At 39.4% G+C, this 12494-nt stretch overlaps 1 protein-coding gene across 8 annotated transcripts in view; it reads left to right on the top strand.

Moving 5' to 3' along the window:
• The window catches only part of LOC140278930 (calcium-activated potassium channel subunit alpha-1a-like), an 89165-nt gene that overhangs the window by 65090 nt on the left and 11581 nt on the right, over positions 1–12494 (top strand). For 4 of the 8 annotated variants that reach the window (XM_072374047.1, XM_072374049.1, XM_072374051.1 and 1 more), the window contains exons 19-22: positions 1264–1437; positions 3727–3759; positions 6913–7006; positions 12084–12207. In XM_072374047.1, coding sequence (XP_072230148.1) covers positions 1264–1437; positions 3727–3759; positions 6913–7006; positions 12084–12207 — 425 coding nt within the window. The remainder of the gene's footprint in view (positions 1–1263; positions 1438–3726; positions 3760–6912; positions 7007–12083; positions 12208–12494) is intronic. The other 4 variants (XM_072374050.1, XM_072374052.1, XM_072374053.1 and 1 more) reach the window with 2 other exon arrangements.

A 12494-nucleotide genomic window follows, 5' to 3' on the forward strand; every position in this document is an offset into this window, starting at 1 on the left:
AGGCATTCAGAGAGACTGTTAACACCGCAGGTACTTGGATTGCTCACGTGTTTGGAGACTTTGAAAACATCATTTGCCACTTCGTTATTCTTCCACTTGGATTCACTTCAGTTTGTCTTGTTGTAAAAACATTAAAACCAACACCTAACCTTCACATCTGATGTATTCTTTTCCTGCTGCTTGGGAAATCGGCACCCGTGTCTCAAAAATCAAAACAAACAAAAAAAAAATCACTTAATAGTGATATATTGTGAGTAACGTGGATTTGTTTCCCCTTCGAAAACACAGCCTGCTACTTGTACCCGACTAACGCAGCCTATTTGGTTGCAGTGTAAATGTTGCATGTACAATGTGTTATGCTGCCTGGACCCCTCCTTGTTGTCGTGTGCATGTCGCTTTTAAATTGAATGTTAAAACATTCAAAAGATATCAGCAATAATAGCAATTGTGGAAATACAAAATGATATACATGAAATGAACAGAACATTTTTTTTCAGAAGATTTTTTTTTTCTTGGGGAGGGGTATTGCAGTATCCCTAAAGTATTATTGTCTGAATCAGTAATTCTCCAGCTCACCACCAGGTGTCTCTGCTGACCTATGAGAAACAACATCCACTCAAGACGAGCAACAGCTAGAATTCCACTGGCATGACAAATGAGGATTATTTTTCATTTTAACTGTGTCGATAAAAGGAATCAGTCATTTCACTTATAAACAGAGATTATGTAACTCACTGAGATGACAGCATAGTTTCGTCTGATATCAGGGATGTTGTGGACAGATGGTAAATTTGTTGTTCAGCACATGTTATTTGAGTCATGTCAAAGAAATTTATGGCCTCTTTTGCCCTTTCTGGCTGCACTTGCAGATTCCAACTGATCTTATGAGAACAGTAGAATGAAACGGTTACATTTGCTCAAATATATCTCCTCAGAAATGGAGCATAATCTTGAAGGAGTTCTTTTTAGGGAGACACAAGAAATGTTTGTTTTGTTTTGTTTTTCTGCTGCTAACACAATTCAGGGTGATATAACGTTTCTAACACTAGTCCGAGGACTGAAGGAAACTAGATAAAAAGCACAAAAACTAGATTTTTATTTCAAATCTGGTGACATTAATAGATTGTCACATCAAAGTTTAGCTTGTGGATCCCAGCAGCAGTCTTCCTCTATGCCCTGTCTACCCTTGTCCACTCTTCCTCCAGAACAACCCTCTAAATTAACCTGCTCTTCCTCTCCTCTCGTCTGAACCGATGACTGTAGCCAAGACGACCGCCTACAAGAAAATGAGACTGGCATGTTGTTTTGATTGCGGCCGCTCAGAGCGGGACTGCTCTAGCATGCCGGTTAATGTGCGTTGTAACTTGGACTCCCCTCAACGGGACATCCCACTCTCTGCTCTCTCTGTTAATGATTGCTCAGCAACGTTACGTGCCTGTAAGTTGTCGCCATGACGTGCTCTTCCGTGTTTGTGACATGCACTGTGTTTACAATGCAGCGTGTCTTCAGCTTGTGTGCTATCTAGCTCTAGCAGCTGTGTCGTCACTGTCATCGATATAGATGTCTTATGATTTTGTTCAGTCAGCTGGTGCTCTTTCCTTTGTGTTGCTAACCTTTGAGGTGACTTCTAGCTGTTGTGTTGCATGCTGGTTTACTGTTTTGCTGGTATTTTGTTTAGAGTATGTGAACTGAAATTTACCTGTGGTTTGAACTAGATCACCAGATCACTAATGCAGTGTGAAAAGTAATTCTCCCTCCAGTGACCTCAACAACGTATTTATCGAAGTCAGAGATGAGAAGTTTACAACTATTTAACCCTAGAGCAAAGCTGCCGATGCAAACTCAATTTGGGAGCATTGCTGTAGAATTTGTATGCATTTCCGCAGATTTTTTAAATACAATAATGATGACATGTTAACTTAATCTTTAAAAAAATAACCCAAATAACATCTATTTAATCCAAATATGTCACTACAGCATCCTGGAGAAATGGATGAACAGAATATGTTATTTTATGTGTAGATGACATTGAGAATATTAAAAATGGTCTTGAGAGCGCCTGAGAGGATTTACAAGTGTGATGCATACTGTGCTTAACGTAGTGGTTTTATTAAATTAAGATGGAAAGCTTGAACAAGCAGGGGGTAAAATCTGCAACACATTTACCGGAGAAAGTTTTAGGAGGTAGTTTTTAGCTTTTAGTGTCATAACCTTGATTGAATTGTGCAGTAACAGGAATGTAATGACTTAGTAGAGTTCGGAGGAATAAATGAAAGTAGTGCACTGCTTGAATGTATTGGATTTTAAAGAAATTACTTGAACTGAATTTAGCTGCGCATGGATTCTTAATTCAAGTGTGACTCCCCTTTAACGCCAGAGGGTTTTGTACTGATGTATTGCAGCAGGCATGAAGAATGTGTCTGATGTTGCAGCGACTTGATACAATTTGCTGGAAAACATTGCAGACTGTCATACAGTTTTAGTGAATATCTCTGGATCAAAGACTATTCTGTGTATGGTTGAGCATCTCTGGGTGTTTCCACCCCTCAACATGTCTTCCAGGGTTGTGCGCTGTGAGCTTCGCCTGGCTAGCTATGCTAGAGAATAGCTCCAGAGTTGCTGTCGACACGGTGGGGGAGATGCATAGAGCAAGGCCTTATACGGTCTGACATGGAAATTATGTTTGCATTTTCATTTTTGGAGTGCTACCGGTTGTCATGAAACTCAGCCTGACAGTTTCTAACCACCAGGCAGCAGAGTGCCCCCGCCCCTCTGCTTTCCTCTCGTTGTGGGACAGATGCTAGCCTGTTAGTCCTGTGACTCTGCTCGCGCCCTCCGATTGCAGGCGACAGATGCCAGGACCAGCAAGGTCCCTGTTTGAACATTGCTGTCACTGTCCTGCCTTAAGCTCAGTGCATGACCTTTATTGTGAGCAAGGGGTTGAAATAAGTCACTAATGAGCAAGTGTGGGATTCACGGGTCCAAAAAGTGACTCACAGAAAGTTCCATGCATCCATGCAGGGTGTCTCAGGCAGGGCTGAGGAATGGGAAAAGCAGATGTTGGGAAAGACACAAAAAACAATAAACCCTGTAGACAAAATCACGTTGTTAGTCTTGTTATATCAACCATGCATTGAAGATTTTCATGGTTAAGTACTAGATATCTAATCCAAAGCCTTTCATAATTTTAGTCAAGCTGAAAAAATATCACAATATTCTATTAGGCACCATAGTTAGGACCTATCTAATACTATATTAATAGTGCACGTTTGAGTTTGAACTGCTTACTAATTCTAAGAGATCAGATTTTACATTTGTTTTAAGCTTTTTTCAAAATGTTCCAAAACAATTTAAAGACTAAACAACTAAGAAATATTGTAAATAATAATTGAAATATTCTTCATTCAAAGTTGGTAGGCTCATTTAATTAATTTAATAATTTAACCAGTCCTCTTGTCTTGACAAATCAGTCACTGTATCCCCTCAGATGTGACTTTGTGGGTGATTAACTGTTTAAAGTTATTTACCATATCGGTAAAAATCATAAACCTAGCTGACCTGTGTTTTATTTTTCATTGGTTTGTCCACATTCCAGACAGACCTATTTTTCCTGTGCCTTAAAAGAGAAATCCTTCAGCTTTCAGTTCACTGTTGTCATTTATAATTTGCTTTCATTACAATTTGTTTCTCCCTGTAACCTCTCATCCGTCTCTTCATTTTTCTCAGCTAAAAATAGCTATAATGGATATATCAAATCAAGTAAGTTTTCATTTTCATGTTCTCTCTTTAGTCACATGTCTCTAACACTTGCACATGTGCATTCTCAGCTATCATTACTTAAGCTGTCTCTAACCTGTTGTATTTCACAATCCAGTCTGACATCATCCATCACTGTATTTCACATGCAAAGCATTAGGAAAATGTTTTCTTTTTCTTAGGTATCAGTTACAGCTCAGCAGTAGATGGTGCTACTGCTTCACTGTGAGTGTTAGATATATTAAATCCCTGCGTAGTTCAACATGTTGAAGAAACATTTCAAATAAATGTGTTGCAGCACATATCATGGCGATTAATCTCTGCAAAAGAAAAGAAGAATCAAAGATTTTAAAAAGGGAAAAAAAAGAAGACCTGATCTAATACTTTATCAGTTCTGGTTCAGTCATTAGCCGAGTGTCGTCCACTTTAACAGGATCTGTGATAGGCAGAAAATCTGCCACATTGTGTTGTCCCCGAGAAGTGCTGTGCATGTTTGACATGGGCCAGATGAATTGAGGAGGTCTGAAATGGGGAGGATAATCTGCTAGACAGCTGACTGTTGAAATAATCATCTCTCTTCTCCCGTTTTAGCTCCGAGACATTTTTTTAACTAAAGAAGTGTGCCTCTTCTATCTGTTTCATCTTCACCAGTTTTACCTCCTTGATAAAGGAGCAAATACAGAATACATTCCTCCCCCATCAGACATTCAATGCGTATGGCAGCTTGTGACTGTTAATCCACATTGTCACCACCTCCTTGTTCTTGTGGCACAACAATTGTTGAAACACCTGAAAGCGTGTTTACTAATTCATGTTTATTATAAATATCAAATAGAACATTTCAGTAGTGGCTATATAAACTGGTAAAGTGGCGTTAAATAAGAATGAGATTTTTTTAATTATTTATCCATTAGCATTCTTGTGCCAGAAAGAATTATCCCCCAAAACGAGTGATTGTCCTTTAATCATAATAAAAGTCACAATATGTTTTATTCACATACAGCACAGACTGCAGGTTGTATTGAAGTAATTTTAAATCCTGTCTTGTTTTTCTCAAATAACAAAACTACCCTATCACTGTATTATTTTCTCCTTTTATGTATCCTATTTTGAATATCTTTCTCTGACAAATTTGCCTCCAACCAACACAATACAGTTAAAAAAAACAAAACAACACATATCCAAAGAAACATGTTATCATCATGCTTGGTCATCATCTATGGAGTATACTATGAACAACTTTTACATTATACACTTACACTGTTTCGGATTAAAGATAGGAGTCTAAGATGACCATCTCAAAACATCTAAACCTTATTCCAGAGTCGTCAGGGTGGCTGAAACCCAACAGAGTTAAGTGGAAAACTATGGTGTTTTGTGATTTGGTTAAGTTGACACAAAAAGCAGAGTACCTTGTATAACTGCTGATTTTGACTCCTCTTCATTTAGCAGTAAACAACAGCCCCCTAATCCGGTCGTCAGTTTATCAGTACAAGTCAGCTAAACTGAGCCACAACTCTGCCAGCAAGGTCTGTATGGGGCCCCACAGCAAAGTTGCTGCTGTATCGGTCCCCTTGGTAAACAACCGCAAGGGAAGCCTACTTCCCCCCACTGAGCCCTCCACTCTGAGACTAAGCCTCATGGGCTCCGGAGACCTGGCCCAGGTCAGCAGGCTGCGAGGCGCAGCAGAAGAGGCCAACCATCTCCAGCGGGCGCGTAGCCTGCCGGTGAAATACAGATACCATTCTGGTCGCTCCAATAACGCCACACTCAGTCAGAGGCAGTGTAAGGGCCAACCACCCCCCTCTACCTACCCTTGGTGTGTTTGGCAGGCCTGTACTCAACAACAGCACAACCAAAGCATGTGCTTGCCAGCCTGGAGTGGTTGCATGTGTAGCATTCTTTACTAATGACCCAGAGTGTGCAGCTGTCAGCTGTGAAACATTAAATATTGAACAGGACGAGCAAGATGTGAAGGGCCCGAGTGTTGAAGTGTCTCTTTCCACTGGAGGCCCTGTGTACTTCAACATTTTCCATTATGGTGTCAGTCCTAGACATGCTATCACTGCTGGAAACCTTGTGTTCATCTGCAGAGGAGCATGATCTTTGAGACTATATTAATTTTAATGAAAGCTCTTCCAGCCCCTTTGTTGAAGAATAAAATAAGTAATAAAGACCTGTTCACAGCTTGGACCAACAGAAAAAAAGACACTCAAGTGTATTTTTAAACAACCTGTATGAAATCATTCCCACTGAATGATGACTGTTAGCGCTATTAGCGAAACATGTTTCTTGTTGCTTGTATTAATTTTTTTACTGCTTAATGCCACAGAGTTGTGCTGTTTTCCATAATGTTACCTTCTGAAAGTGTTTGCCTGATTACTTTACCCGTGGCTAAAACCTATCCTTTCGCTCCCTATGAAGAACTCGGCGCAGTTTGGTGAAGTGATAAAGACAGTGTCCGAGGGCCATATCAGCCTTGCATAAATCACTCTGGCATGAGGACCAACCTAATTATATGAGCCAAGGGCGTCGCTTCAAAGACGAGAAAAACCAGCAGTTGAGATGGGATTCAGTATTGGCGCAAATTCAGCCTAATTTTGTGGTGCTGGATCCTTGATATTACAATAATTAAATGGGAATATAAAGGATTAGTAACAAATAAGTTATCCAATTCTAGGTATGAGTAAATTTGTTCTAACAAGGGATTAAAATAATGACAGTATCCTAATAGCCCTTAAGGTATTAGTAGTGCTGCATTATCTTAATGATATAAATGTTGACATGTGGATTACAGCAGTTTTCTGCTTTAGTGTTGGGTGAGTAAAAACCTTACGGATTAGACTTTAGCTGTCAGCATGATGATTGATGATGGCACTATTGCATGTTTGCATCTTCATAGACAGCCATGCAAATCATGTGCTAATGTTTCCTGTCTGCATTACTCAAATATTGGACTGTTGTCTGCTACACACTAAAGTATTCTGACCACTCCATCTTGTTGACACACCTTCATTTCACTCCGTCTTTGTATGCATACTATCCCTTTTAAATTGACTGACTTTAAATTGTGCTGTGTCATTTGTTGTTACTATTGAGTACTTTTTGCTTATACTCTGATTATCCCCTGCCTCACATCACTACGTTTTGTTGCAGTTGAAGAGGACCAACAGTCAGCACTGTCTCCCAAAAAGAAGCAACGTAATGGAGGCATGAGGAATTCCCCAAACTCCTCTCCGAAGATAATGAGGTAGGACACCAGTATATTACAGGGAACATTTTGAAGAACCTTTGTTATGCTCATATTTTCATGGAAAACATGCCAGACTTGCAGAGGTGCTCTTTGCCACAAGGTTTCATGTGACACCCAGAGACTGCAGCTCTTAAACAGGCCTGGCACTAATGACAGCACCAGGCAGTGAGAGAGGCTTTAAAGGATAGATAGCCCAAGGCTATTCATCTATTGTCGGATCCCTCTGAGGTCTTTTCAGCACGTTAAGACCACGGATGATATGTATCATCACAATGAAAGGCGAATTCAAATGCTACCTTGCTTTTATCTTGTCTCGTGAAATTAAATCAGAGCATATTGATCTTGACTGGAGATAACGCTGTTATTCAACAAAAGCCCATTACAAGAATGATAATAGTAATAGTCACTGTCATTAAGTGCCATGTTATAAGGAAGCCATGCAACAGGGACGACCTGCAGCCTGATGTATACAAAGTGGTACTGTACAGATGGGAATTAATTAAAACTGACAGATGACTTTATGTTCCCATCGCAAATGTGGCTGCTATTTGTTTGACATATGAAAGCCAAACCCACATGTCTTTAATGTTTAGTAGCTTAAGATACAGCACAGATCAGCAATATACAGTGCTTATGAAAGAGACTTTGTTGTATTATAAATAAGTGTCTATATGCATCAGAAGGCATTTCCTTTGATCTGTGGCCTCTGTTTTTTCAGGTGTTTGATTTGCTTTAAAGTGGTGTTCAAGTTGAATCGCTGCAGGTGATTTCCAGACTCTTGGGTAACAAAATCAGGCTTTTCCAGTGCTATAGCCATCAGCTAAATATCAACCCACCAAACCGATCTATCTACTTGCCACGCTAATACACTGCAATGCAGGTGGATGCGTTATTCCATTCATAGCCTGCTGCCTACACGCTAGAGAGGGATTCACTGTGGTAGCCTAAGGGATACTTCATTGCAACAAGCAGAGTAAAAAAAAACATCTGGGTGTATACTATATCAAATGTGTTTTTACAGGACCTGCGGCCTCAAGGCCTTTGTAAATAAGTAATGATCAACAGATTGGCTGTGGGTTTTGAAGAGCAAGTCTTTGTCAGTTTCCGTGATGGGAGGGTTTTCAAAGACTTTTCCAGCCCTCAGTGCTTGTGTAAGCTTTAGTAAACAAGTGCAGGGATTCTGAAATAGAGTATCTACATAATGTGCATGTCTGATTTCTACTTTCTGTCTTTCTCAGCTGACATTACATTCTTCTAGAAGACACCTGGCCTTATGTTTTGCAGTCACGATGTGTTAAGTCTTGTCAAAACGTGCTACAATAGGACTTAAGTAGGGAATTATATGCTGCTGATCAGTTTGACTTTTTAAGGAGAACGCAGATAGGACGCTCACAGACGCACTGCACTGTGTCATGAAGCGAACCACAAAAAAAAAGTGATCACGTGTTTTCAGGAGACAGTTACGCTACTAGTTCAAGCAAACTGACAAGTCCTGTCTGGAGCTTAGCAATGACGACCTCACTGAAATTAACACCATTTCCACAGGCTCCTTGATGGGTCATAAGACGCATCTAACTGTGGGATGTCAAAACATGTTTGGTCACATCGGAGCGCCTTGACATACACGTCATGTCTGCTAAAGCACTGCTGAGGCAATTGTCAGTGTAGGATAGTGACAGGCCGTCATGGCTGACAGTGAGCGATAGCTATCCTGGCAGAGCTCTGCCTCACCAGTCATCTCCACAAGGACAAACTGAAGTGACAGCGGCTCCACTGAATGAGTAGTGAAACATCTGACTTTTGATTAAATGTGTAGCCAAGGTGTAAAACCTCTTAATGGTTTCACTCTTATTAGAGCTTCAACAGAAGCTGGTGATACCGTAGAATATAATCAGAGTGATGGAGAATGATTTTTGATTGTTAATGTTGAATGTTGATAACTGGTTAACCCATTTGCTGATTCTTGCTTCCCAGTTCACTACAGTTGCAGAACATTCTATATTTTTGGTAGAGGTGAGAATTTCTTGGCACCTCACGGTTAATTTCAGTTGTAACGAGCTACTATGCGATTATAAAACAATTGTGGATGCATATTTTTCCAACATACAGGACACTTTTTTCTCACTGTGTGACTGCTTGGTACTTTCAAAGCATAGTATTTGTAACAATTATTAATGAATTAAATTCCAATAATATCCAATACTTTTATTATTAAAATAACTAGAAGACATGTAGCCAGTTAACTTAAATGTTGAATTTCCCAACTTATTTCACAGCAATGAAATGGACCCAACAGGAAAAGAAAAGCCTGTAGCAGCATGAACAAAAAAAAACATGAAACATTCTAAAACACCTTCCTAATATGTGCAATGAGCAATATAAGTATTCATTCTTGCTTGGTGCACATCTGTCATTCATCTGTAGTAAACTGTGCAACTGGTGTTGTTATCGTTTCCAAGCAAGAAGCATGTTCGTCTTCTATAAAGTTGAACTTCATAGAAAAACAAACCAAACAAACATTCTTTTTGCCATTTTTATGGTGCCTCACCTATGTATGGATCCCTTTTATAAATCTCAGTGGTCTTGTGCACAAGCCTGATTTTCGCTCCCATCTCTAGCCTCGAATGAATGAAGAAATATAAGAATACTATAGACATGACTGTTACAGCAAAGAATGAGTCAGGAACCCTGCAGAGATTGAAAAGTAACGGTCGTATTACAAACAAAATGCAAAAGCCCATCAGCTCAGACCAGGCCTATGGGATTGGTACTGACAACCCCTGCCTTGTCTGCACCGAACGTACATATAATCTGTATACTGGGTCGTGCAGTCTAGTGTAGAGATAATCAGGAGGGAGCCAAAAGGCCTTTTTACACACACCTTTTAAAGCTGAGACTGATGCACCTTTGTTACGCATCAATGTCAAGTGAAAGTACAAAGGCGGAACAGGAGGTTAAAGCTAATCTGCTGCTTATATGCCTCTTGAGTCGGCAAAGGAGGTGGTAACAGAGTTACAGTGGAATGGGATGTATTAGTAAGGACAACCTGGCATAAGAGAACACACCGCTCTAATCAATGATGCTATCCACACTCAACTGATTCCGCAATGCTGGCTTGATATGTAGGAGCACACACCAATGTGGGGCAGAGCCATCTCTGTCTGGCATGTTTGAATTGCCAAAGAGGAACAGCAGTGGGTAAAAAAAAAAGGAAAGAAAGGGGGTTCTTTTTCACCTATCTTGGCTCTTTTCTTAAACAGCCTCTAGAAACCTAAAGCAGCACATGGGCCTATTTTGTGCTTCTTTATGAATGCCACATGGCATGTAGAAGAAGATGTATACATTGTTTTTGTCTGTGCACATCATTTATCTGACTACAGAAGAGACTTAGGAGAGACTGTACCATGCTAACTCTATAGTACAAGTGTGACTAATGTTAGCACTTTATGTAAATAAGTCAAGTAATTCTATTTTATTTTTTATTACCACATATTGCTTTTATTTATATCTTGGAAATACATTTTATATCACAGTTATTACACAACTACTGTATGTTTAAATTCACAAATGTTTACTTTTTAAAAGATACTTCTTTGAAGTACAAAATTCAATGCACACACATTGTGTCTTGTCAAAATAAATCCACATCCACAGATCAGAGTCTGAGCGGTAGAAAGTGGCAGAAAAGAAAATTTCTTATCAAGTTATGTCTACTCTTGAAAGGACATCCAGGTCTCGCCTCGGGGTATATAAGCCCAAAGGCGAGTTTTTTCAGCTTCAGTCTCTTACAGCCCGAGGGATGGTAGATTCAACTGACACTTTCATGCATACTTAACATGTTACTTAAGGTGGCATTCTTTTAGAGTACACACGTGGATTAGAGATGCTCCTCTTATGTGGACAAGACTTGAAGTAATTTGGACTCGGATAGAAGGCTGCTGTCTGGGTTTTCAGAAGATAACATCTTTAACCATGCAGTCTATTTGGTGTAAAGGGAATTGTGCTGGTTAGGACATGGTATCCACCTGCTGTGGAGTCTTGTGAATTGGTTGGCAATTTGACATTTTTTTGTTAACGTTTTTTTGTGTTCACTTCCATTCACCGCTTAAGAAAATTAAAGTTTGGTAAATTGGATAACTTCTACTTAGGCAGTAACTTAATATTGTTGTTCACTTATTTACATTTAAATCATAGTATTTTCATTTTACTTTTTTTTTCTCCATATCAATTATTCCAAGCAAATTGTTGTTAAAATTTCATTTAAAAGAGTATTTTTGGTTAATATGTGTCAGTTTTTGCCTGATATCATACATAACCTTGGGTTATTATGGTCATAATGTAGCAAACATTTACAGTTCTGAAATAATACATCAATGTTAAAAAAAATGTGACCTTAAGGGGTCACATGACTGTTAAACTTAAATATATATAAAGAAACCCCAAAACACACATTTTCGCTCTGAGAAGAACAAGTGCGGTCCAACCGCATTTACTCATGTTGCAAGACATCTTTAGTGGTCAGTGCTGGGTAGGTTGAAGCTTACCACTACATTCAGTGAAATTAGTTTTTATGGTTCTGATGGTCTGTTTAAACATTAATATACTTCACTTTGGAAAGCAAATATGGTTGGGCAAATTGTTGAAATATTTAAAGTCTGGTCTGTTAAAGCTTTTAGCTCACAGCACACAACATCAGAAGCTGTATGCAGTAAGGGGGCGTAATTGCATCTCCTTGCTCCTGCCAGTCAACACAGTGTGTTGCTGCCATCTCCTTCCGCCTGATTGCCGCTGCTGATGTCACTCTGCTTGATGACATGGCAGTTTTGTTGGCATTTCTGCAGATGGCCTCTGACAGCAATGAGCAAATAGGAAGAAAAAAAAGCACAAACTTTTTTTTTTTTTCCTATGAGTACTAGGGATTTGGTTGTAAATTTGAATTATTCTGTTGATCTATTTGTGAATAAGCAAAATATTAAGTTATTCTTTTGAAATGGAGTTAAAGACATCTTATACACAGCTACAGAGTGTGGTAATATTCTGTTATTTCCTGCCTCTTGTCTTTCTGTTCAATCAGACACGACCCGCTCCTCATCCCAGGCAGCGAGCAGATTGAGAGCATGGACGAGAACATAAAGAAATACGATTCCACTGGGATGTTTCACTGGTGCCCATCCAAAGACATCGAGAAGGTCATTCTGGTGGGTCCTGCTATTCCACTCGGCACACGTCATTTGTCCTTGACACTTTTCTTTCTGGTGACAGATGTGCCATGTGACAAAGTACCATTGGAGGTTGACAGGGCACTTAGACACTCTGTAATGAGGTGTTTGACATGTCATTTGCAACATTTCTTATACTAATACATATGCCACTTTTCAAATTACTTTCATAATCTTTTGCCATCATTAACTGCATGATATATTTTACAGGCTGAGTGAAAAAGAAGAAAGCACTAACATTAGCTAGAAGGCCAATTTATGCCAAA

The sequence above is a fragment of the Leuresthes tenuis genome, unplaced genomic scaffold, assembly GCF_036924035.1.
Source record: "Leuresthes tenuis unplaced genomic scaffold, fLeuTen1.0.hap1 SCAF_20, whole genome shotgun sequence".
Classification (NCBI taxonomy): Eukaryota; Metazoa; Chordata; class Actinopteri; order Atheriniformes; family Atherinopsidae; genus Leuresthes; species Leuresthes tenuis.